The sequence below is a fragment of the Balaenoptera borealis genome, assembly GCF_965194805.1.
Source record: "Balaenoptera borealis genome assembly, chromosome: 9".
NCBI lineage: Eukaryota > Metazoa > Chordata > Mammalia > Artiodactyla > Balaenopteridae > Balaenoptera > Balaenoptera borealis.
The window spans coordinates 67,945,313-67,971,716 of record NC_138873.1 but is presented as its reverse complement, the minus strand read 5'-3'; the positions used below and the strand labels follow the sequence as shown (position 1 = coordinate 67,971,716).

At 48.6% G+C, this 26,404-nt stretch overlaps 1 protein-coding gene across 6 annotated transcripts in view; it reads left to right on the top strand.

Annotated features, from left to right (window-relative positions):
• ANKRD6 (ankyrin repeat domain 6) overlaps positions 1-26,404 on the top strand; it is a gene marked incomplete at its 3' end in the record, with an annotated part of 203,713 nt that overhangs the window by 150,095 nt on the left and 27,214 nt on the right. For 3 of the 6 annotated variants that reach the window (XM_082405932.1, XM_082405936.1, XM_082405934.1), the window contains exons 3-9: positions 5,741-5,839; positions 12,704-12,802; positions 14,469-14,567; positions 18,304-18,402; positions 19,782-19,880; positions 22,039-22,137; positions 23,729-23,806. In XM_082405932.1, coding sequence (XP_082262058.1) covers positions 5,741-5,839; positions 12,704-12,802; positions 14,469-14,567; positions 18,304-18,402; positions 19,782-19,880; positions 22,039-22,137; positions 23,729-23,806 — 672 coding nt within the window. Of the gene's footprint in view, positions 1-5,740; positions 5,840-7,972; positions 8,312-8,332; positions 10,293-12,703; positions 12,803-14,468; positions 14,568-18,303; positions 18,403-19,781; positions 19,881-22,038; positions 22,138-23,728; positions 23,807-26,404 lie in introns of those variants that run through there. The other 3 variants (XM_082405933.1, XM_082405931.1, XM_082405935.1) reach the window with 2 other exon arrangements.

Here is a 26,404-nt window from a genome sequence, read left to right as displayed (position 1 = left end):
AGTGACCAGGGTCACGGGCCAGGACTCCCGGGTACCATGGAGTCTGCATGAAGAGAGAGTCTTTCCAGGCTTGTTTTGTGGCTTGTGGTTCTCAAATTACCCCTGTTCCGCCTCCCTGGGGCTCCGCCCCTCCCGAGGGAGGTGTCTCCAGTGTAAATGCCTCGGTAGGCCTGGAGTGTCTGGTGAGAAGGATTAAGTACCACATCTGAACACAGGGAGGAACAAAACACCTCCACTTCCTTTCAAGGTGTATTCTAAGCTGGTTACCTTTGACTGGGCTCCCTTGTTGGTGGGAGATCTTTATCTGAACAGGAATTCTTCTCCAGGAATATTCCCTGACCGAGCCCCACCCCCTCCAGCTGGGAGTTAGGCTCTTCCAAACGAGTAGCAGGGACTTTTCGTTCTGAACGCCCTTTATGATCACCTGAGAGTGTAATTTACGGGTCACCTGCTGGAACGGGAGTCACTCTGATGTTACCATGCAGCAGTTCCACTGGAAATCGGGACCCGCAGGGCTCAACATGCCAGAACAAAGCAGCACCCAGACCGGAGCCCAGAGCTGTTGACAGTTGAGGCCACTCTTTTGTAGTTGTTGCCTGGCTACGTCTCAAGGCCCTTTGCCATTCAGTTCCCTGGAAGTGAGTGGGCTCTAAGCCTCTTCCTGTCCCTGGTTGGATCAGGGAAATGTGCTCCCTGCAGGGTCCTGCACCCTCTCTCCCCTCGCGGTTCTCAGATGGCCCGTCCTGACCCCAGGGCAGGTTGGAGGGACCAGCACCTTTAAAGCATGCAACGAGGGATTCATAACCTCTGGCTGCACATTAGAATCACCTGGAACTTAAAAAACACCCACGCCAAGACCCCACCCTAGGCTGATGGAATCTGGGGGTGAAATTTGAGATCTTAAAAATATTTTCAGGTGACTCTAATGTGGAACAGCGTTGAAAACCGGTGGTTTATGTTAGTGGCTCTCAAAATGTGATTCTATACTAGCAGCATCTGCTTCTCCTGGGAACTTGTTAGAAATGCAAATTCTCAGCCTCCACCCCAGACCTACAAAATCAGAAACCCTGGAAGGGGGCCCAGATAGCTGTCTTTAACAAGCCTCTGCTGCCCAATAAAGTTTGAGGACCACTGGTTTAAGACATAATGTTAATGCACAAGCAAGCCAGTTTCATGTGACCTGTGAATGTAACTGCAAAAGCACCAGTAGAAAAGATGCAGTGGAAAAGATGGGGTAAAAACGATAATCCTTGTATGGGGTGGTTGAATCACAGACGATTTGCTTTCATTTTCCGAATTTTTAGTAATGTCATTGGATTGTTTATATACTCTTTTAAGATACAGGAAGTTCTGGGTTGAGGAGATGCAGTCTTTTAGTGTTTTGTACTGACAGCTGGGGACAAAAGCATCATGAGGAATGTACCGAGAGGAATGACTCCTGCTGGGACGGTCCCCACTGGGCAGGTTTCGCCTGAGGGCCTGTGGCTGCTCTGGGGAGGATTATTTCGGCCCCTCCTCATCTCTCATCGGAATCACCTGGGGAGGATGTATAAAACCCCTGCTGCCTGAGCCCCACGGAGCATTGAGTCAGCAACTCTGGAGGAAGGCCTCAGGCATCAGGACGGGTGGACAGACACACAAACAGACCAGCCTCCCCAGGCGATTCAGATGTACAGTGAGAATGGACAGCCTCTCTCCTCATCTGGAGATTCTGAGGAAACCAGGTAATTTGCAAGCACCCTCAGGGGTGATCGTCTGGGAGCCGTGGGAGCGTCCTGAGAGTGGAGTCCTCTGCCAGGGGAGTGCCTCCCCCGACAGGAAGCAGGCAGCAGGGAGTGTGGTGGGCCAGAGCATGCGGGCGGGGGTCAGGTGGCTTAGGGGTGAATCCAGACTCGAGTTACCTGCTGCGTGACGTAGAACAAGTGACTGTCTCTCTATGCTGCAGTTTTCTCATCTGTAAAATGGGCTTAATAACGCTGCCTACCTCCTAGGGTCGTTGGGAGGACTGAATGAGCTAATACCTGTAAAACTCTTAAGATGTGCCTACCATGCCGTAAGCGTCCCATAAATGTTAGCTGCTGCTGGCCCTTGCTCTCATCCTTGTTGCTATTGGTCTTGCTGGGCTCACCAGGGCCTGGGTTGAGTTGGGTTGAACTGGTCTTTGAACTGGGGCAGGGCCTAGGACAAACCAGTGCTTCAGAAAGTTCTTCCTCTTATCATTCATGGTCCACAGTCTTTTCTCCTGTTCCCATGTCTTCCACTGGCCATTCCTAGGGGCGTGGAGGTGAGACCGGTTGTACCCTTGAGTTCAGGTCATTCAGAGGCCCCTCTAAGGATCAGTTTTTATTTGCCCCCACACACTTAGGGTGGTTTCAGCCTTCTCCATTTGTCAGGCATGACCTTGGGGTATCCCTGTGTGCTGGGTGGGAGCAGCTACTCCCCTGAATGGCTCTACTTTTGTTGCTTTTCACTACAGAATGTTCTGGAAAACCAACCACATTTCTGGGTGGGTGGTGTGTGTGTGTGTGTGTGGGGTTGTGTTAGGAGAGCCCAGGGGACAGGAGTGGACAGCTTCAGGGTCAATGGGAAACCAGTTACTACCGCCTTTGCTACTTGCTATAGTTGTACCAGATGCCAGAAAAGGAGCGAGACATACAAGGGGGACACTGACCCGGCTCAGAGGAGCCCCTGTGTCACTGTTGCAGCTGCTCAGATGCTCGTGAAGCCCCCAGGATGCCTACACCTCCTCTGAGGGGTTCAGACGTCCCCGAACCTGGAGGCTGCAGCCCGCCGGGCCCGCCTTGTCTCTGGTCAAGCGTGGAACTGTGGAACTTGCTCCAGTGACCCTGGGAGGCCCGGCCTGCCCTGTGGTTGAGGAGCGCCGGGATTGGTTTGACCCTGCAACACCGCCGAGTCCGCTTGCCGCCTCGTTCACGGAAGGGGCAATCCCGCCCTCGGGGAGATCACGGCCTAGTGGGAAGGGCCCTCAGAACAGGACTGGTGGTTCCCTGAGGGGAGCCGAAGTGCTGTGGGTGTGGAGAAGGCAGCCGGGAACATTTCTTCTCGCAGAACTGGAGAAGGGTGTTCTCAGTAAAGAAGCCCCTTCCAGAGAGACGTGGAGACTTGGGACCTTGTATTTCAAAAATGGCAGTGGGTGAGTGGAGCAGAGCTGGCTGGTAGGACCCTCGACCCTCCAGCGAGGGCCCCCCTGGCTGTCCAGGTGACCCGAGATCCAAGTCTTCTCCCAGGTCTGTGCCATTGAAAGGATCTCACTTGTCTCCGAGGCAACGGTGCAGGGGTGTCAGGGAGGAGAGACAGCAGTTGGGGTGTCTTCAGGGGTGAGGCTGGGGGACAGTTGGAGGGAAGGAAACCCGTGATGGGTGGTGGGTGTTACCTCACTTACCCTGTTTGAAGCCTCCGGGGTGGGTAGCGGAGACGTGCCTCTTTCACAGATGAGGAAAGGGGCTTAGGAGAGTGGCCTGCACAAAATCACACAGGTGTTACTAGTCAGAGCTGGGATTTGAGCTGGGCTTGCCGGGCTCCGGTGCCTCTGGCCTCGCTCTTCTCCACAGAGGGCACTCTGCTGACCTTGGATGAGGAAGGCGCCTCCAGTCCCGGGCCACCTTGTTAGTAATCTATAGTTTCTGAAGTGCCCTCCACACGTGACCTGGTTTGAACCACGTCGGTGTTTCCTTCTCTGGATCTTCTGATTTTTTGGTGTTTACTTGGGCAGACCCTTTTGCCTCCCTGGGCCTCAGCTTCCACACTGTAATATCTGGTTGCCGACAGGGATGTTCCTTGGGGCTCCCCTGACCTGTGGCACCAGCCACTCCTCGGCCTGTGGCCTCCTTCCCAGCCTCTCTCGGGGCAGCTCCTCCCCTCACGGTCTGCACTTTCCAGACGCTCAGAAGCTCTTGTGTCCCGCCATCCTGTCGGCCTTCCTCACGGCACACACGTCTTTCTCCTCACAGATGCAATGGGCTTCCCCTTGTTTCAGGATGCTCTAGAAGCCTTGTGAAGGTCACTGATCCGATGACCTGGACAAGGACGCAGGACAGGTGGGGCCCGGGGCCAGGCCCAGCAAGGGGCACCAGGCTATTGGCTCCATCTCATCAGCTGTGGACATTTTGTCGGAGGAGTTAAGGTTAAGCGGCCCGCACTGAGCACAGTTGCCGGCCAAGGCAGGTCACGCTTTCATCTCATCTCAGACGTTACCTTTTTTTGAAGGCTTTTTATAGCCCACTTTCTTAGGGCAAACTTTGTTCTTAATTAAGAATTCTAATTTTAAAGTGAGCTCTGACCTCTTTCTTTCCAGAATCATTCTGATGCTTTGATTGCATTTCACGGGTTGAAATTAAGATCCTTTATTGTCTGCTCTCTCTGTTTTCCTGCAAGGCTAGTTACCCACGGCAAACTGGCACTTGATCGAGATCATAAATGGGTTTATCCTGCTAGAATATCAATAAAGGCCTTTGGGAAGTTTTATCAAGATGCGAGAAAGGACTCAGGCCGTGTGAGACCCTTATTCCTCTGGGAGTGTTTCAGCACAGGTGGGGGCCGTGCATGGTTAAATGCTGTTTAGAGCTGGGGTGGGAACGTTTCTTCACCGTGAGCTTGAGGGAGAAGACAAAGGCAACATAATGGCTTCTTCAAAAGTTGGAGAATTAGGCATGTGGCAAGGTCAGTTCTCTAGATGGAAACTGATTTACACTGAAGAGGATTATTCTGAGTGTGACCCTCAGTGTCACAGCTCAGGAGCCCGCTTGCAGGGAACGATCATCTCTATGACCCACCAGCAGGGCTGAGAAGCCCGCTCAGGTGCACCGGAGATGTGCATACACGTGTGTTCTGCCAGCCACTGGGAACAACCTGGAACCCATCAGTGGGAGAATGAGTGAATGATATGACAATATTTTTTAAAAACTCAAGAATATAATGTTGGACCCCCCCCCCCAAATTGCCAAACGACATTGTACAGTTTAATACCATTTATGTAAGGTTTGAAGACAAGCAAAACGATGTTCATCTATTGTGTATGGCTACAAACATGTAGTAAAGTGTAATAAAAGGCACAGGAATGACGAATCCCAAATTGAGCGGTTACCTCGGGGTTGAGGGGAAATGAGATCTGGGAGGGGTTCACGAGGAATGGCTATGGTTTCTCTAATTTTTTCTTAAAGTGATTGGTGGGTGTGTACATTTTAAAATATTCATATTTTTGAATGGCTGAAATACTTTGTAATTTTAAAATTTGTTTCTAAAGAGGGGAGAATGTGTTCTAATGGTTTGTCCATCAGTTTCAGTTTTGAGGAATTACTAACTAGGCTTCTCCGGGGCTGATTAGCTTGACTCTTTGCTGCTCTCCCATCTCTTACCCCATCAGATTCACTGTGGCCACTTCACCATCCCTGACTATCAAACCGTGGGGAAATAAGAGAAAACTTGAAAGCCCTCACTTTCCTACTTGCTGGTTGGATGAGTGGGGAGTAGAAATTATGCACTAAGGGAAATCTTCACATTTTGAGCATATTTTGTTCCTTGATCACAGTGCCAATAGCCAAGGTTAACCAAGACAAACCTGAATTCCGGATGAATCCATAAGGATCTCCTGCCAAACTGAACAGGGTGGGGCGGGGGTGGCGGGGAGCGCCACTGTGCAAACCTTGCTCTAGGCTCCCCGCCCCCAGGGGAGAGCGCGTGACGTCTTGTTCTGAAATCAGTGTTTGCTCTGCATTAACAGCATGGCCGGACGCCCCTGCATCTTGCTGCCAATAAGGGCCATCTTTCTGTGGTCCAGATCTTGCTGAAGGCTGGCTGCGACCTCGATGTCCAGGACGATGTGAGTAGAAGCCATCATTCTATTGGGGCATGGTTGTCGAGGGGGCTTGTCTGCCTAGAATCCCACAACATGTAACTAGCTATGAGGGGAGGGAGGGGGCAGTAGGAGATGCTCTCCAGCACTTTGTAGCTTCATCTTGGTGGGAAGAACTTCCTCTTGAAGGTCTGCTGTGGGACCCATTCTCAGTAGCAAGGTTGAGTTTGGGAGTGTGAGCTGGTTTTCCCATCATGGTTCCTATCTAGTAGTAGTATTTCCTGTCTAGTATTATTCAATTGCAGAGCCTCGAAGAGCATTTTGTCTGTGTTCTTTCTCAGTTTGAAGGAGCACACCACACACACACACACACACACACACACACACACACACACACACGCACGAGTTATGGGCAAGGCTTGCTGGAAATGTGTCATTGACCAAACTTATAACTGGAGAAAAGGTGAGGCTTAAAAACTTAATTTTTTTATTTTCTCGCCTTGATTTCTCTTACTCTGTATACATTCAGTTAAAAAGGACCTATTTAAAGAAACAACAGCACACTGATCTCACGGAATCTGAGAAAAAGGAGGCCTCCAGAAAGAGTTCACTCTGGTGCTCTGCCATAATTGAAACTCAGTCTCTGAGTTTCTTTAGTCAAATGATCTAGAAAGAGATTCCAGTTGGCTCTTTTGGAGTCAAGAATCCATTCCTGAGTAAATCAGCAGTGGCTGGCATGGGGTCACCTAGTGCATAGGGTGGCCCTGTTGGGTCTTTGAAGGGGGTGAACTCTCTAAGAAGGGGATGTAGAAAAGATTATGTAAATTGCCGTCCAGTGAGCTATTAGGAAAATATCCTAATGATAATCTGATTGGAAGCTATTTTCAGAAACTTTCAATTCTGTTTCTAACTCTAATTTGTATAGTAGGACTCAAAGGAGTAAGGACTTTTGTGAGGAACACAGAATCTTGGAGAGTTAGTATTTATAAACCACTTCCAGATTCACCTGTAATCTCTGTGGTTACAGAACGTTATCAGATTTCAGACCCTCAGGTGGGCTAGGGTGTGGGTTACCAAAGTGTTTCGAGTTTTCTTTGAGTCTCTGTGTAATGTCCTAAAACTTGGCAAACACACAAGTTGAGAAGAACAGCATTCACAAAGAAATAACCAAATATGTAATATACACGGGCAGAAGGCTGTCAGTGTCATTCATAAATTTCTGGTTATATTTGGAACCTATTGAGTCATCAAGGATATTATTTTCAAAAGATGCTGATCTAGCTTTAAGCTGTTGATTTCTACCTTGGGTCACAATACTTTTTTCTTTCCTTGCACTGTAGCCATCATAACATACCTGATTATATCTTATCCTTACATGACAGGAGCAAAAATACAGGGAAAGAGAAGAGATTCTGACCACAGGAAACACAGGGCATTCAGTGCTTGGTGCAAATATGTCAGACTGCATCTGGTTTTCTCTGCATAGTTGAAGCCCTTGCTTGCCATGGTGGCAAGGCTGCAGTACCAGACATGCTAACCCATCCTGACCCAACACTCCTGTCTCAGGTCCTGAGCTGCAAGTATCACTGTGTTCTCCTGAAGCAAAAGCCATGCTGACTTTCTAGAACTACTACTGCTGTTTATATCAGGCAAGATAGGAAGTAAAATAGTCAGGAGCCAGGGCAGCCAAAGGGGGACATGGCAGCAGAAGGAAAGCCAGCTCTACTTTTAGAGAGGAACTCTTTCACTTATTGAAATCTTTTTTTTTTTTTTTTTTTATCTTTCCCTTGCTCTAGACGATGCATACATTGCTTCTCCCAGGTAGCTTAAAACAAAACAAAACAAACAACAACAACAAAACAGTGTAGAAACAGCTGGGAATGGAGCAGGTAGAATTGATCTCTACTAGTTCTGAAGTAATGCATTTGCCAGAATATGGTTCATGTGTGTCTTCTATACATTTACTGTGCTTGTTGATCAGCCTTGAAACTCATGTAGGAATTCAAGGAAGAAAACTCTTTATGAGTGTTCTTTAAAGAAGCTGGTGGGAGATTAAGTATTGGAAAAAAATCATTTCAGAAGTTACCTGTCTTGGGTGATGGGTAGCAATAGAGAAGGTTAATGTTATGAAGAATTTACTCCTAACTTCGTGTTCTACAGATACTGTGCTTTATGTCATGGTAAAGACTGAGAATTAGTTGAAGAATGACCTCCAGTGCCCTGGAGTGGGATTATTATGAATTTGAACCTGTGGAAACCAGTTCTTTAGAATATGCAACTCCAGGGGCAAGTTCCCTCTTGCCTCCTGCCAACCCTGTCAACTCTCATTGGAGCTCTAAGGCCATCTCTGATTGGTCAATGAGCAATCACACGGCCCCCACCTCAGAAATAGTCCAGGACCCCGTGGCCATGGTAAAAGGCATGAAGGAAGAGAAAAATAAGAAAAACCAGAGAAGCAAGGCTAGGAAGAACCCTGGAAGATCAGAGGGAGAAAAAGAGGTCAGCAATTATTTTGTGCACCTACCCTGTCTTGAGCTTCCTTGCAACATGTCTGCCTGTGGCACCTGGGAGGGATTCCTCCTGAAGAGGGGCATGGTCCACCCTTGCATGACTGGGGTTTCTCCCATGAGCTTGGCTTTGGAATCTGCCCACATTGTGCTCACTGTTTTTCACCGTGTAGGAGAGAACACTAAAAGTATTTCAGAACAAAGTTCTAGACCTCAGTGGTTGCAAACCTTTTGAAATCCCAAAGTAAGGAACACTGACATCTTAGAAAAATGGAGAGCTGGCAGTTCATGCACTTTGCAGACAGTTGCAGTCACTTTGGAACATGATTTGCCTGTTCCAAACCAAAGTGCCAAACTGCAAGATTGCTGGGTCTTCAAGTTTCCAGCTTCAGCGTTTTCCTTCTGCTTCTTTGTAGTTAATCACTCAACAAATACTTCTCAGGTGCCTATATTTGCCAAGGCACTGGGCTCAATCACTTAGCTTGATGATGCCATAAAGAGGCAGCCCATCCCACAGAAGCACCTGATCTTTTTTAAGGCCTGTCTTAAGGTTAATTGACTTCATAGGTTGTAAACAGCTCAGGGTGAGTGCAAAAAGCCTTGTCAATTTGAGTTCTGCCCCAGCCATGCTACCCCAAATTAGCTGGTTATCCACTGAACTGCACTGGGCCTTGGTTTTTTTAATCAATAAAATGAGAGAATTAATTGCCACGGTGCTTGGAGCGTAGTAGAGGATTAATAAATATTCGCTGAATAAATAATGAGTAAATTTTGCTGAGAGTGCCACACTTTTCCTAGCTTTTTTTTTTCCTCCAAAGTTTCAGAATTTCATGGTTGATATTTAGATCATATAGAAATAAAGATTATGTCAAAGTTGCTGCTTGGGTCTGTTATAAGTATGTAGTGAGGATACATCTTGTTCTTTTCTGTGTCATATTTCAAAGAGGAAATATTTCAAAAGTAAGTTTTAGTTTTATAGGAGGAAGAGTTGATTCACAGGTAATTGACCCTGTTTCAATCAAGGGTCTCAGGTGTTTGCTTGTGTTGTGTTCTGGGAGAGAGTAGCTCTGAGCCTGAGGTGGTCCTTGGCTTATGTATTTCGTCTCTCAGCCTGTGATGCTCACCTTGGTAACTTCAGGGTGGCTGGTTTTTATGTACCAGAGAAAGTGTCTCACCCAGTCCTCCAAACCCACCCCACCTGGTGTGAGCAAAGCTAACGCTCCTGCTCAAGGACCACTCAGGGTGGGGAAAGGCTGGCTTTGGCCTTCACAGCCGTGTATATCCGACACCTGAGGCAAGGACCCTGGCTTTGAGCGGGTTTGTGACTGAGGGGTGTGAAGATGGAGGGGAGGCTGTGGCCTGGAGACAGGCAGGGCCAGGAAAGGGGACACGCAGGAGACACCTGTGCCAGGTGCCTGAGGACCCTTTGTTCCCACCATAGCCTCACCCAGGTCGTCAGGTCTCCTTGCGCGTTTTGCTCGTCCCTCCGGAAACTGACTTTTAAGGGCTGAACTAGAAGTGAGATTTAGCTTCTTGCATTGAGCTAGAGTTTCACAAAGGAATGCTACCCCCAGGGAAGCAAGTACAGGAGATTCATGCTAAAAGCAAGTAATAAATACTGGTGACATTCTGGCTCCAAACTGCCTCAACTCATGATTTAGTGGCAGCCCGTGAAACACAATAAAGCATTTGACTTGAAGCCAGGCTGAGGTTAGACTGTGCCGTGACTTAGCAGCAGGAGTGGCCGACACGACCCACACTTTATGCACAACACGCACAGAATGGTTACATCTGGTTACATAAAAGCGTTGTTCTGATTGGGCCAAGGAGTGCTAGTTAGAATGCCGGCAGCTTGTGGGAATAGTAAAAGGCCTCTAATGATTAGAAATCTGACTGAGTCGGTGTTTACCCTGAAGGAGGGGGCTGCAGCCTCACTTTTGTTGCTGAGAACAGGGCACCACATTTCTTATCAGGTCAGTAACAATAAATTGCACTTGGGGTCCGTTTTGGGAAAACCCATCACCATGCTGTAGGGAAACAGGCAGTCTTGGAGATTCTTATAAAAGTTTTAAAAAGTTAAGACTGGGCAATTTTTCATGATTACTAAGTACACCTCATCTGGAAACACTTCCTAAGTTGTTGAAGACGATGTGTAATGGCTTCGCACACCTTGTGCAAACACTGACCCAGTGGCCACATCCTGCTTTTGACTGCATGGCACTCAGAAAGAAAGGGTCCTCTTTGAGTAAGGGGTCTTGGAAAGGTGGGTGAGAAGAAAACCAAGGCTAAAGCTAATTTGTAATGGGAATAATAGCTTAGGATGCCAAGGGGAGGGTTTGGTGACAGAATACAGTGGACAGTGGATGGAATCATGGTCATGGGAGAGTGGAGGTCCGGATCCATCACTGCAGAATGAACAGTGAGAAAAGCTTCTGAGACATGGACAGTCCCTTTCCTGGTATATTGGTACAGCTTAGACTTTTAATAAATAGCGGTTTTTCCTGATGCTAGAAATTATATGTGTAAAATGTTGGAAAGTATTAAAAAGTATAAGGAAGAAAATAAAAATCATTTCTCCTCATGGTTTTTTTTTGTTTTTTGTTTTTGTTTTGGCTGCTTTGGGTCTTCGTTGTTGTGTGCTGGCTTTCTCTAGTTGCGGTGTGCGGGCTTCTCATTGCGGTAGCTTCTCTTATTGCGGAGCACGGGCTCTAGGTGCGTGGGCTTCAGTAGTTGTGGCATGCGGGCTCAGTAGTTGTGGCATGCGGGCTCAGTAGTTGTGGCTCGCGGGCTCTAGAGCGCAGGCTCAGTAGTTGTGGCGCACGGGCTTAATTGTTCCGTGGCGTGTGGGATGTTCCCGGACCAGGGATTGAACCCATGTCCCCTGCATTGGCAGGTGGATTCTTAACCACTGCGCCACTAGGGAAGTCCCTCCCCTCATGGATTTTTTTTTTTTTTTTTCCCTCATGGATTTTTAAAGGGAGATTTAAAAAAATTTTAAGAATGTGAATTTGGTTTTTAAATAGGATTAAGTGCTTTTTTATTGTCATAAACTATACATAACATAAAATTGACCATTTTAACCATTTTTAAGTGTACAGTTCATTGGCATTAAATACACTCACATTGTTATACAACCATCACCACCATCCATCTCCAGAACTTTTTTTTGGATTAAGTGCCTTTAAAGTGCATTGTCAATTGTTACAGGTTCCAGGGATATAAGCAGAATCAGCATTTGATTAAGGCTATTTATAGGTAGCAGTGCATCCTTCTTTAAAAAACCTTCGTGTTTTGTCTTCTAATCGTCCTCCTTTCCTCTCTTGGGCTAAGGACCAGGAGTGCCCCAGGGCATGTCCTTTGCCCCTCCAGTGTTCCACCAGAAAACTCTTGCCAACCACATCATAGACCCCCAAGAAGGGAAGGGAGGGACCTTGCCTCCTTTCACAGGTGAAGAACCTGAAGTCCAGCGAGGTGACAGGTGTCTCCCAAGGCTGTGCACGACGCACATCTCCTGACCCCCTTGCCTTACGCCCCTTCCGTCCCACCAGGAGTTTTCCACACTGTTCACCCATCTCCCCATTCAAGCCTGCGCCCCAGGCTGGACTTGATTTCCTGAGTGCCTGTCAGAGATAAGATGTGCCCTCCGAGACTTCAGAACTCTCTTGTTACAGACTTGACTGTCTTACCTCTGGGATTTTAGTCCTTCTCTCAACTGCAATTAGGGGAAGAGTCAAGTTCCCTTTGGCGCCCTGACAGAGAAAAAGAAGGTCGGCAATCCCAGGAATCTGATCACAGAGAAAGGGGTCATATGCAGCATAAATCAGCGAGGATGCTGTCATGAAACATCAGAAGAGGCTTCTTAGAGCTGTTCAGTGACAGCTTGAGTCCCTGGCGTCCTCAGATGTCCTAGCGTAACCCCTGCATTGCTCCAGGCCAGAGCCAGTCAATCAGCAAGTACACCCGCCCTCCGGTCATGAGTGCTGCTAGCTGACAGAGCAGGCTAGTGAGTCCTCTGACCCTGGGGAACGGGAGGACTCAGCAGGGAGTAAAGATTGCAGGCATTGCTGGTCCCATTGCACAGCACACAGCCCAGCTCTCAGACCCACTCTTCACAGATGTGACAGTCACACCGCCATCCCCTGGGGTGACCCTCATCCAGAGGTCGGCTCTGTGGCCCTGGGCTGTTCTGCAGTTGGCTTAGGGTTACCGCTGAGTTTGTGAACAGAATGACTCTTGCCGGCATGCACTGTCTACTAACTAGCCCACCAAGCCCAGCTGGCGCGCGGTGATGGGGATGTCCCTGTGTCGAGCGGAGGAGCGAGGGAGCGAGTGGGGAGGGGCCGGAGAGAGCTGACTGCTGTCCTTGTCTCCCCGCCACCCGCAGGGCGATCAGACCGCCTTGCACCGGGCCACGGTGGTGGGGAACACTGAGGTCATCGCGGCGCTCATCCAGGAGGGCTGTGCTCTGGACCGACAGGACAAGGTGAGGAGGGAGGTGGGACGGGTCAGCCTGAGGACCCGCTCTGGGACCTGCCGAACTCGTGAGATGCTGTCATTCCCGAGTCGGCGCTCATGCCTTAACGTGAGGAAATCGGCCCAGGGTTCCTCCGAAAGAGTATCTGATATTGAATTTTTAAAAAACTCATCCCTCTGTTCTGTGGCAGCAGTGGGCAACCACGTAAATATAAATGGTGAAGAAAACAAGTCTAGAATTAGTGACCTTTGGAGGCCTGGGTGGGGGAAGGGATGTGCCCCAGCCTCTCTGTTTCCTTTTTTTTTTTTTTTAAGATAATGGAGTGAGTTAATTTATTTAAACTACATTGGAAGAAAAAATAAGCAAAATCAAGTCTTTAAAAAATCCCAATGACATATTAATCCAGTGTTTTTAAATTGTCAAACCATCTTAAAACATGGGACTTTGCAATTAAGTGCAATCTGGCCTCTGTCCACTTTTTTAAAACAACCTTTTATTACAGTGTAACATACATATACAGAAAGGTGCACAACTAATACGTGTGCAGCTCAGTGAGTTTGCACTGCCTGAGCACATCTGTGTGAGCCCCCAGATCAAGAAGGAGGTCATTACCAGCACCCAGAAGTGCTCCCACCCGGGACCCCCTTCACTTTTCCTTCTGCTTCCTGCTTCCAGGCCACATATCCGCCACCACCATTCCCAGCACCTGGCCTTTGGTACAGCCCTCGAGACCCTAGACTTCCCCTGTGGGTGTCAGCAATATCAGGCCCGTGGCTTACTGTGTTGAATGAATGCCTAAGCCAGAGCCTGGACGCAGTTGGACACTGTCCCTGCACTGCCCCCAGCTGACGGCCCTGCGCCTGGCCTGGAACAGCCGGGAGGGTGTTTCCATCTCTCCTCTCTGTGCCCCCGTCCCCTCACCCCTAATCCCAGGTCCCACCCCACGCAGTTCATTGCACTTAATGTGTCTTTTTTGAATAGTAAGTTAAGCAAATACAAGCTATGTTTAATGGGTTGATTTCTATTGAAAAACCATCTATTGAGGACACTCGTTTACCTTATTTACAGGTAGATCACTGTCCTCAGTGCCTGCTCATTTGTTCGGGGCCCTGAGGCTTTTGGATTAAACTGGGAGAGATTAGATTTGGGGGAAGAAAAAGGAGCCGTGGAATCTACCTGTCTACCCTTGGGGCCCTGGAACTTGTGAAGCTGGACTCTTCATTTGCCTGACCTTTGCAGGGTTCTCTCTGGGGCCGGAGCAGAGCAGAGGAGCCCTCAGGGGCGGTAGAGGTGGGGAGGAAGGGACATCGTACCTCCTGATGCTACTTTCTGTTACACATGAGCTGTGCATGGGCCCTGGAGCCTTTCTCACCCTGGGTTCCCGGAGAGACTCAAGCCCTAATGCCTGAAGTCATGCATTGTAATACATCCTTGAAGTCATGCATTGTAATACATCCTAAATCTCGAACGCATCTGGAATGGCACTTGTTAGATACCATTTCTAGGAGAGTGGAGAAACTGACCACTCAAATCACTGCCTGGGTCCTGTGGTTCAGGTGAGAAGCCCCGGCGGGGAAAGCCCCCTGCTTGTGCCCTAAAGTACCCTGTGCTCTGTTGACGACAGTGAGATGGACCAGGCTCGGCTGACGTGCTTTCTCCTGTGTGTGCTCTCCAGGACGGGAACACGGCCCTGCACGAAGCGTCCTGGCACGGTTTCAGCCAGTCTGCCAAGCTGCTCGTTAAAGCGGGAGCCAACGTGCTTGCCAAGAACAAGGTGAGGCCCGGCAGGTGCTAGGTCCCCTCGGCCACAGGTGAGGACAGCCCGGCCTGCCTTCCCGGCGGGCACCTCCTCTCGCTGAGCAGAGCGAGGGCTCGGGGCCGCGGAACCTGGTGGGAATTGAAAGCTTGCAGCTCCTCGGCGGGCGCGATGCTCGGGGTCCACGTGGGGAGCAGGAGGACCCACCTGGGGCTCCGGCCTCCTGTGAGCGCTGCGGCTCTCCCTGCTTTCCCGTTGGTCTATGAGAGTGAGGTTTAGGGGGCCAGCCCTGTCCTGCGGGGACAGGAAAGGACAGCAGCCTCTCCTCTCTCTCGTTGTCCTCTGTCACCCCCCTCTCCTCCCTCCCTCTCCTGCCGTGCTCGTTATCAGTGTGTCCCTGGACTAGTTCAGAAGCCTCACGGCAGACTGACCCATCTGCCTGATCCCTTTGCATCCTGCTGCCCCTCCGCTCAGAAACTTCCCAGGAAAGCTCCTCAGCCCGGCGCTGTCTGGGGCCTCCCCAGAGTGGCCTCAGCCTCTGTTGCTGTTGTCTCTGGGAGAGCTTGGCGTGCACCTCCTGCACGGCGGTGTGGGCTCACCGTCCCCTCCCGCTGCCCCCGCCCTCAGGGGTACCCTGTTCCTTTCCGCCCGCTGACCTCCAGCCCAGTCCCCGCAGGCTCATCGGGCGGTTTTTAGAGGGCTCTCTTGGACTGCACACAGCTCTGTGCTGCGTTGACTGGTGAAATGTTTCTCATGGTTCCCTCAGGGGCCGAAAGCTTGAGGAAAGCACTAAGCCCTGCATCGTAACACCTCCAATAATGCCTGGCTCACTGCCCGGCACGCTGGTGGCTCTCCATTTCTTCCAGGTGGTACATGTTCTGGAACATTATACCAACTCGAAGTAGGTGGTTTCCAATTAATGCATAGGGAGGCCTAAGCGGGGAGCCAGTAGAGTCTTTTGTAAGATATGTGATTCGTTTGTGACACAATTAGGGCTGTAAACCAGCTCTGGTGGGTCTCCACCACACTCCCTTCTGTCCCCTGCAGGGCCCCAAAAGTATTGTGTGGGAAGCCGTGCATCCTCTCTCTAGATAAAGCAGCAGGGGCTGTTGGAAGCACAGGTGAGGTGCCATCCCATAAGAGGGACTTCCATTCTGCACCAGCCACAGCCTTTGGGGAAGCCTCTAGAGGTCCTTCTCTTTTTTTTTCCCCCCAGCTTTATTGAGGTATAATCGACACATATAATCATAAGATATTCAAAGTGTACAACGTGATGATTTGATAATTCCCAGGGGTTAATGAACACATTGATCACCTCACATATTTACCTTTTGTGTGTGTGTGAGAACATTTAAGTTCTCCAATTATCAAGTTTCAATTATAGAAGACAGTGTTATCAGCTGTAGTCACCACGTTATGCATTAGATCCTCAGGCCTTGTTCATCTTATAGCTGAAAGTTTATACCTTTTTACCAACCTCTGTGTATTTCCCCACACCCCAGCTTCTGGCAGCCAGAAGCTGTTTTTTCTACTCTCTGTTTCTAGGAGTCCATCTTTTTTTCAGATTCCACATAGACGTGAAATCATACGGTATTTGTCTTTCTGTAACTTATTTCACTTGGTGTATTGCCCTAGGTTCACCCATGTTGTCGCAAATGACAGGATTTCTTTCTTTTTAAAGGCTGAATAATGTTCCATTGTGTAAGAAAGGTGCTTACTCGGCAAAGTATAGCAGCCCTCGTCTGAGAGATCAGTACTCATTACTCAGGGTGGGGAAAATGCCTGCTATGTATATCTACCTAGGTCACAGTTTTTTTTAATTTCAGGTTTTGACATTGCAGCCTTTTGCGCCTGACTTCTTTCACTTTGCACAGTGGTTTTGAGAGTCTTTTATATTGTTTCGTGTATGATTAGTAGATTCCTTTTTATTGCTGAGTAACGTTCCATTGTATAGATGTAACACCACCTGTATTCTAACCCATGTCTTTTCATTTTCTTCATCCAAATGCTTTTCAGCATAATTGATTTTTTTAATTGGCAAAGTAAATTTTGGCATATTTCTACAGCCATCAGATTTCTTTTATTTCAGTCATTTATTCAACACATTTAATGACTCCCACGAAGCCAGCAGCTTTGAGACAACCTTCTCTGTGTGCACCGAGAATCACACCAAGCCGAGCCCTGAGCCTTGCCACAGGGAGCGGAGTGTTTAAAACACGGGCAGAGCCTTCATTTTGGAGGACGAAGCTAGCAGTGGTTCTCTACCCGGCTGCGCTTTAAAATCTCCTAGGAAACTTTAAAAACACGGGGAGAGGGGAGAAAACCAAACCCACCTGAGGACCAGGCCTGGGGTGACCAGCTGTACCGGTTTGCCCTGAGTCGGGGGGCGGGGTTTCCCAGCATGCCGGCCTTTCAGCGCCTACACCCGAGCGGCCTGGCCCCACCCCCTGGGGCGGGGCCATCAGAGTTGCGCCTGCGCACCGGTCTGTTTAAAGGGCCCCCCCCCCCCCCCCCCCCCAGGTGATTCCAGCTTGCAGACGCGGGTTGATGACCAACGAGCTCCCGCAACTCTCGGGCTTTAGAACTCACCAGGTTCCTGGAGGTAACAGCGAGGAAGGAAGTCTCTGCCCAGGCTGGTTAGAGCTAAGGTGGTGAGAGGAGAGTGAGTGACCCAGCAGCACACAGTTTTCCTCTATTTTTAAAAACTCGTTCGTCTTTTCAAGGGGAAGGAATATAAACCATCCTTGAGTATGGGCAGAACAGTGCTGTGTGATCCAGAGAGGAGTAAAGCAGGCCAGGGAAAAGCCCTAAACAGGCAGGCTGATAGCTCTGAGCCCGCAGCTGCAGGCCTGACGCGGCTTTTAAGCTCAGCAGAACAAACATTGAGCTTATGTATTTAATCTCCTGAGTCCTTGCAGGCTGACACCAAATCACGTTGCCTGTTTCTCTTGTTGCTTTTCTGGGGGTTAGCAGCAGCCTTGCAGGCCTTATTCCCATAGTTTCAAAGAGTTCTCTTCTTGTCACGAATTCTTTCTGCAACGTTGCTGTGGACATGATTCTGACCTTTGGTTGCCATTTTGACCTTGAAGGTAGAGTCCAAAAGCAAGAGGGTCTCTATCTGTGTGGGAAGTGACAGATGCAGTTGTATTATAGGCTGTTGGGTAGAGGCCTTGTCCGTAGTTCAAATTTTGATGTTTCAAGAAAAACCCAAGATTTGAAAAAGGCTCGCAAATTCTGTTAACCTTTAGCCTGCAGTGTTAGTTGTGGCCTGTTTGCCTTCCTGAGTCTGTTGGTAGGGTAGCCAACCAACAGCTACCCTAACACAGCTCTCCTCCGTGTTCCTCTTGTCGCTAAGAGGAACAACCTCGTGCACCTGCACAGCACTCTGCCATTAAGAAGGTGCTCTCCTAGGCTCTCCGAATCAATCCTCACAGCCTCGGCATGTAGGAGTCACGCTCCATTTTACAGGTAAGGAATTCAATTAAGAGCCTTGCCCAGTAGCTTGCAACGAGTTAAGTGGCAGAGCCAGGACTTGGAACCAAGGTTTCTATGAGCGATGTGACTCTTCTGCCCGTTTGGATTCCCAATTAAGTGTTCTTGCCACTGAAGCCCTGGGACCACCGATCAGGAAGCAGAGAACGTGAGCCTTGAGTCTTCTGTGGGTAAGTCTCGGCCCCCGGCAAGGCCTGCCCGGTGCAGGCCCGCGGAGGAGGGGTTGCTAACGTGTGCTCCCTTCTGTCTGCTTCCTTCCCAGGCGGGGAACACGGCTCTGCACCTGGCCTGCCAGAATAGCCACGCCCAGAGCACGCGCGTCCTCCTGCTGGGCGGCTCCCGCGCCGACCTCAAAAATAACGTGGGTGGACAAAACCGGCCTCCCTCGCGCGCTCTCATGTCGCCTCGGAAAATAACCCTGCAAGCATGCTAGAGTATTCACATGTAGACAGGAAAAAGGGTTCGGGGACTGCCGAGAAAGTATTCATTTTTTGCTAATTGCTAAGGGGTCCTTTAGGGGGATGGGAAGAGGAATCAACACTCGGAAACCCTGCTTTTCTCCCATCCTTGCTCGCTTGCTCCTCAGCCTCACGGTCTGTTTTATTGCGTACAGCAGGTGTCTAGGAATGAAGCTAATTGTTTTCAGGAAGTCTCTGCGGGCAGAGGCTTCCTGAAAACTCTTAGCAAATACTGGTTGATGCTGTGCCTGGGAGGCCTTCTGATGCTCCACGCCCGGCGTCTACAAATCCATTACTGAGGCATCCTTGGGATAAGCTGATGGGCCAGTAGTTCTTAGAGGTGCCTGAGCTGAAAGGTGCCGTGGGTATCCCTCCTCCCTCCACGGAGCTGCGTTTCCTTCATGAAGCCCGTGTCTCAGCCACGTGACAAGACAATCTGAGGCTTCTCTCAAAAATGGCTTTAGCTGGGGCCCCCCTGATTGGGGGCAGGCTCATCTAAAGTGGTTCTGAGAATGCTCTGAACTTCAGCTTTGAGCTTGGTTCCTTCTTAATCCGGGGGGAGAAGGTTGTGCTGACGGCCAGCATCTCTAGACAGAACTAGAGCTTGAATGGAAACGTCAGGGGAGCACTGCAGAAGGTCACCACGTTGTCTCCAGTTCTGTTGTTTTCTCTCTGGGGGCAGGACTAAGGAAGGTCCTGATCCCGAGTTTTTCTGAATGCCCTGTTTTATGCTCAGCGATTGCTTGCTCATCAGCTCCCTAGACTACATTGCTCCCCATGGGATACTGGGGTCCTACTAAAATGGGATGCACTTGAATTTTTCAGAGTACACGATCTTAAAGTCCAACGGCTCACCCTGCTCTCCTGGTCCTTTCAGCCACGATGGATCTGTGATGGGAAAGTCTCATTTCCAAAGCAGTGCTGTTGGTCTTAATCAGGATACTCCAGAGCCTTCGGGTTGTAGGAGAGGCTGGGGTCAGCGGAGTCTTAGTAAATGCCAGCTAAGCAGAGCCTCCCTTAGCTCTTGCGAAGGTCTCATGGGGAGCAGGCATCCAGTGTATGAAACCCGAAACAGCCTGCATGGTGGGGAAAAAGGGCTGCAGACAGAAAAGGGCTGTGAGTTGTGGAGTGAGTGTTTGTGATAAAGGAGATGCTTACAATTCAGGCTGTTACCTTCTAAAGAATATATGCTAGTCTGCCAGCTTTTAAATGATATTTGCTTTTTATCTTCTCTGTTTTGTAACTGCTCAGACTATGCTTAGAGTTTGATTTCTGTCCGCAGGCAGGCGACACCTGTTTGCACGTTGCTGCGCGCTATAATCACTTGTCCATCATTAAGCTCCTCCTCAGTGCTTTCTGCTCTGTCCATGAAAAGAACCAGGTCAGTGCATGTGTCCTCCCCATGGTTAACCTGCAGGTGTGTTAGCACAGACGGGAGCAGAGGCTGCTGGGGGGCAGTGTCCTTTCCCAGCCTGGGTCTTGGCCAGTGCTGGCCTTTGCAGGAGCCATGGAGATCCTGTGGCCCTGGTTTATCTGGCCTCCTGGAGAAAGCATGCCCTTAGAATTCCAGTTCATATCGCCACATTTGCGTAGTGAACATTTTCTGGAGATCCTGGGGTGGGTTTTGTTTTTAGTGTGATTTTTAAAAAGGAAACCCACAAGTAAGAGTGGCTTAGTAAGTAAGCAAGGCCATTAGGTGTCTCATGACTCCTGAGTTCTCTTACCTGAACTGCCACCTTTATGTGAGCTGAGGGAGTCTCTTTTCTGTAAAGTTCGGCACCTGATCGGTATCTACGCCATATACTGGGGTTTTGAAATCTGTGGTTATTAGTGTTCTGTGGAAATGTGATTTTCATAGTTATTTGGATTTTTAAAAAGTTGTTATTTATTGATACCTATACCTAAGTGATGCATTGTTTGACTTCTCTGAGTTTGGGTACGTAAATCTGAAATTAAAAAAAAAAATTAGATTGTGATTCAGATTAAAAATACCCTATAATGGTGGTTACTGACCCTGGCCACATATTGGAATCAACAGAGGATTTAAAAAATACCATTCCTGAGTCCCACCCCAATGTAAATGATCAGAACATCTTGGGGTGAGGTCCAGGCAATGGTATTTTTAAAAAGCTCCTGGCCTGAGTGTGCAGACAGGATTGAGAACCACTGACCTAATAAAATAGCTAACTTCTGTCATTCTACAGCCTCCCCATGGATCCTGGGTTCGTCAGGTTACCCCCAAACAGCCCTCACCAACCAGTGCAGCTTCTCAACCTGGGTGGTATATTTCAATCACCTGCGAGCTTTGGGAACTCATCATGCCCAAGCCACACTGCAGGCCAATTAAATCAGTGTCTGTGTGGGACCCAGGCATCAATAGTTTTTAAGGCTTCCCAGCTGATTCCAATGAGCAGGCGAGACTGGGAACCACTGCTCCAGAGCGTCCCTCAAAACACAACTAGGTGACTCAGGAATGAAATGAACACTTTCTTCGACTACTTACCAGGGAAGGAGGGCCTTGGGATGGCGGGATTTTCATGCTTTACTTGTTCACCTGCCAGGAACGAATGAATGATTTCACTTCTGTATTGGTCTGGCTTATTTATGTCATTCTGTTTGGGAATTAAAAACAGTTTGCATTTGGAACTGGCCCACCAAGCTGCATTTGACATAGCCTTCTTTCACAGTTGATTGAAATATTTTTTTGTTAAAAACAACAACAACAAACTTATAGGCTATTTGGTAAGAGTTTGAAAACATCTGGTGTTAAGCGAACACTGATTCTCAGTGACTCCACCCAAACAGAAAACACCCTGGCCTGCAGGATGATTCCAGGTGGCCCTTTCACATCCCTGAGGATGGCTGCAGGGCTGGGATATTACTCCAGGGCCTGTGGAAGTAGCCATCTTCGAAGCTTCTGCTCATTCTAACTCAGAAACCAAGGGGTTCTCTGCCCACCCCTTGCCTGGGCAGAGGGACAGGGTCCAGAGCTCCTGGCTACCTGCCTGTGATCCTGCCTTCAGGTCAGGTCCCAGCATTCCCAACAACCCAGGCCCAGCATGACTTTGCCCCCTGCATTTAATCCTGTCCTGTGATTTCTGGCATCTCCATTCAGAAGGGAATGTGGTATTCGTGCATAAGTTCATTCAGTTCCAAGATCTCTTTCAAAAGAACCACATTTAAACAACAAGGTCCTACTGTATAGCACAGGGAACGATATTCAATATCCTGTGATAAACCATAATGGAAAGGAACATGAAAAAATATATATATATTTATAAAACTGAATCATTTTGCTGTACAGTAGAAATTACAGCATTGTACATCAGCTATACTTCAATAAAATATATTTTAAAAATAAAAAATGAAGTATGAGTTAAAAATAATAATAGAACCACATAACACTTTAGCCAAGGTCAGTCTAAGACAGATTTTAGTTTGACTTTGAAAAGCCACCGCCAGGCCATGGAATAAAAAGCCAGAGGCCCGTGGGCCACGATCCGATGGGGTTTAGTGGGCTTTCTTCTGATTAATTTCAGGCTGGAGACACAGCACTTCATATTGCTGCTGCCCTAAATCACAAGAAGGTGGTTAAAATCCTACTGGAAGCCGGAGCAGATGGGACCATTGTCAATAACGTAAGTGGAGTTGCAACAGTGGTTTCTAAAGGCGTTCCCACCCCTTTCCGGATTGGGCGTGTTGTCGCTGCCTCGCCTCCTGCAGACTCCAGAGCACAGCCTCACCCAGGCTCGCTCGGGAAGAGCGTGCGGCGGCACTGACCCCACGATCCTGGGGCCCGCGGGGGTGGACTTGAGGGGACCCTTGCTCTCAGCAGCCCCACGAGTTACAAACCCTGAGGGCTCATCTTCAGAGCCCTCAGGGTTACCGTGTGTGTGTGTGTGTGTGTGTGTGTGTGTGTGTGTGTGTGTGTGTGTGTGTGAACATTTAAGTTCTCCAATTAGCAAGTTTCAATTATAGAAGACAGTGTTATCAGCTGTAGTCGCCACGTTATGCATTAGATTCTCAGGCCTTGTTCATCTTATAGCTGAAAGTTTATACCTTTATACCAACCTCTGTGTATTTCCCCACACCCCAGCTTCTGGCAGCCACTTTTCTACTCTGTTTCTACAAGTCCATCTTTTTTTTCAGATTCCACATAGACGTGAAATCATATGGTATTTGTATGATTTTTGCTCAGCGAGCATGTTCTGGCATGAAAAAGGGTCAGGGGTGTGTAAGCAAACTGGCAAGTGGATGTTACCGAAAGTGAGTTCCAGGCCTTTTAAACAGATGTGGTCCTCAGAAAAACGGCCACCAGACTAATCTTCCTCAAAACTCCAACTGCTTTCTCTCCAATATCGTCTTCTCTCACGCCCTCTCTCTCAGTGTTTCCCTCCTTCCCCTCTCGCCTCTCGCCTCTCGCCCCTCGCCCCTCGCCCCTCTCCTATAGCAGGCACCAGCTCAGGCACCCTCTCTTCCTCGAGGTGGGCCTGTGATCTCTGTGCTCCTGAAATTGCACAGACTGGGGGGGCCCTGGGGGCGGAACAGTTGTCTGGGGAGTTGGGGGTGTCAAGGCTGGTTGTCCCCCCTCCCAGTTCTAGTACCTGGATTGGTGGTACCTCCCCCATGATGCCATGAGCACCTTTCCCTTTCTTTGAATCCCACTGTTTTCAACTCCTGGTCTGGGCTTTAATCTCCCTAGAGCCTCCGTTATGGCCATAACTTCCTAAATGTTTTTCACAGTCCAGTTCCTGAGGCTCTGTGGCTGGGCCCTGATCTGCCCTTCCAGGTGTTTTCTCCATTGTACTCCCGGAAAATGTATCGCTTGGCTGGGTTTTTATGATCCTTTGTGTTTTCTCAAGTGACATGTTCCACCTTGACCCCATCTGTTTTGTTTTGCTTTGTTTACCTCCCTCACCCCTTTTCCAGGAAGCCTTCCTGGGTGAGCAGTGCCCCTGACCCTTGTCTCTTAGAGCACCTGCTGCTCACCTGGTCAGCACTTACCCCGCGTGCCTGTGTCCTCAGGTTGACTGGGCTCCCCGTTGGATGCATGAGGCTCGAGCAGGACCATGTCGCACGCACGGTTGTGTTTCGCGGAGCACGTGTGTTGTAGGTGCTGCTGTGACCGGGAGCGGAGTCTCCAGCTCCTGGGGGAGCTGTCCCCGCTGGGCTGTGCGTGCGTGGGGCCGGTGTTCCGTACTCACTGGTCCTCCCTGTGCCTTTCCTTAGGCAGGCCGGACTCCACTGGAGACTGCCCGCTACCACAATAATCCGGAAGTTGCTCTCCTCCTCACTAAAGCGCCCCAGGTAGGATTTGTTGCATTTTCCGTTGTGTTGATTATGCGGGGGCTGCAGAGTCGTTGGGATTCCTCGGGTTGCCATCTACTGAAGCCAATTCAGACCAGCTTAAGGAGGGGACGGATGGGCTTAGTGTCCAGGCAGCAGGAAGCGTAGGGATCCACGTGAGCCTCCAGGATACCTGGAACCAGAGACCTCAGGCCCAGCAGGCTGTTCTCATACATGGGCGTCATTTCCTCTCTGCGGCTGGATCATGGTTACAGCCAGTTTCCTGAATCATTTCCCAGTCAGGGAGAAGTTCCAGTTTAAAATGTCATAGGAGGGACTTCCCTGGTGGTCCAGTGGTTTAAAACTCCGTGCTTCCAGTGCAGGGGGCTGCGGGTTCAATCCCTGGTCGGGGAACTAAGATCCCACATGGAGTGCAGCACGGCCAAAAAATAAATTAAAATGGTAAAACATCGTAGGAGAAGATCATGATTGGCTAACTTGGGGCAAATGCCCGGAACAGGTAGGACAGAGGTGCTTTAGGAAGATGGTGGCATCCGTTTGACCGCATGGTTAGAAGAGGTATTTCCCAGACAGAGGTGGGATGAGGCATCTGTCTGGGCAGACAAAGCCATAAACGCCCACTAGAGGCAGTTGAGTACAGTATAGTTTTCTCCTTTTTTATTAAATAATGGTATATTGGCCATCATTCAATTTAAGAAGATGACTGATATCTTAGTTGAGGTTGAAACGATCTAAGTCACAAAGAAATTTAATAGTGATAATTTATAAGCTATTTATAATTTTAGCACCCTGAAATAACTTTGTTTATAGTACCTTCCACAGACACGGAATTTTTATATAGTTGTGCCCACAATGTATATATTCTTTGGTATTATGCCCTTTATCCTAACTGTAATAGGAAACTGTTCTGCAGGCGTCACAGTTATTTATTACAGTGGAAGCATAATATTCTTTTTTTGGTTGCTGTTCAGTATCTTGTTAAACCATTTCCTTAATGTTAGGCATTTAGGTTATTTCCCAGTTAGAGCTAGTCTGTTACCTTACAGCAAACACTGATTGGTTTTCCACCTTATTCTGGCTAATGCTGCAAGAAGACAAAGTCTTAGGGAGCCAGAGGGAGAGTCCGGACCCCAGCCTGCTGCACCATGGCCCAATCCCAGCCAGTCTGCGGTTCTGCATGGCCTTGATTCCATTTAAGTTTTAAAAACATGCCTGATAATAACTAGCAGTTTCTGAAAATGGTTAAGATTTTTGTCTCTTGCAAAATCAATCACCCTCTTGCCCGTGGAGAAGGTCCTTCTCAGTGGGCTCTGAAAATCCACAGAGCCCATGACAGGTGCGAGTCGAGTGCTCCTTTGGAAAAAGGCTCCACCTCTGTCCAGCTGTTTGCAAACAAATCCTCAGCAGAATCATCTCTGGGAATCCTGATTAAAAAAAAAAAAACTAGTCTCTTGTGGATCAAAAAGGACAGGGTGCTATGTAAGTGTCAGGAGCCGTTAGTTACCTGGCATTTCGGTGTCTGGCAGTTTGATGGACAGCTAGCTCCGCGCTCAGCCGCATGAGGCTCATCAAGTCTTGTGGGATTGGAGGACCCCCCGGCACACGAGGATTGATGTGCCTTTAGCCTGCCTGTCATTTATCTTCCAGAGCCCAAGAGTCTCGATTCCCAGGGATAAAGCTCTCTTGTGGACTGTTTTCCTGTGCGGTTCTCCTTTAGCATTTCCATTAAAAAAATGACTTAAGCTAGTTTTTCCACACCCATATTGAATAGCAAATAAATAGGATATTTTTAAAGGTTTTTTTTTTGTTTGTTTTTTTACATAATTGTACATACTAACCCTTATTTTCAGTGCAAAGAAAAAGCTTTGGAATATGCATAAAATTGCGTGCATACTGTTCTGTTGATCTGTAGTTACAGAAATAGCCTTGTCTGAAACGAGAAATCCCCTTGCCTTGGCACCTTAGTTGACCATGGATTTCGATGGTTCACAGCAGTACTAAGAGGATACTTCTTTCCGAGGCCTTAAGATCAATATTCCCTGATTTCTGTGAAGTGGGAAAGATTGATGATGATCCACTTGGTGGATGGCATCGTCCTCTGAGAACGGCTGTGAGCCTTGCCGAGTTGTTTTCACTGGCTGATAACATGGTCTATGGAGGGAGTTTTTCTGATTATTTTGTGTTTGGGTGAAGTGAGTGTTACTTCTTATTTTTAATCGACGTGGTTCACAAATGCTTTGGAAAGTGAATTTCAGGCTGATTCTGGAGCTGTGTCCTGTTCTGAGTGTCCATAAAGCAGATGAGCAACGGGCCTTACTTGCTTCCCTTCATCAAACTCGACTTCTTACTGAGTCTAAAATTTAGCTGAGGACACTGGTTCTCAGACCTTTTTGGTCTAAGGACCCTTTTACTTTCTTAAATATTACGGAGGCCCATAAAGAGCCCTGTTTATGTGAGTTTATATCTATCAATAATTACCGTATTTGAAAATAAAGTTTAGAAATATTAAAGATATTCATTTAAAAATAAGTCCATTTTGTAGTAACATAAATAGCATCGTTTTGTGAAAAAGAACTATTCTTTCAAACAAAAATGAGA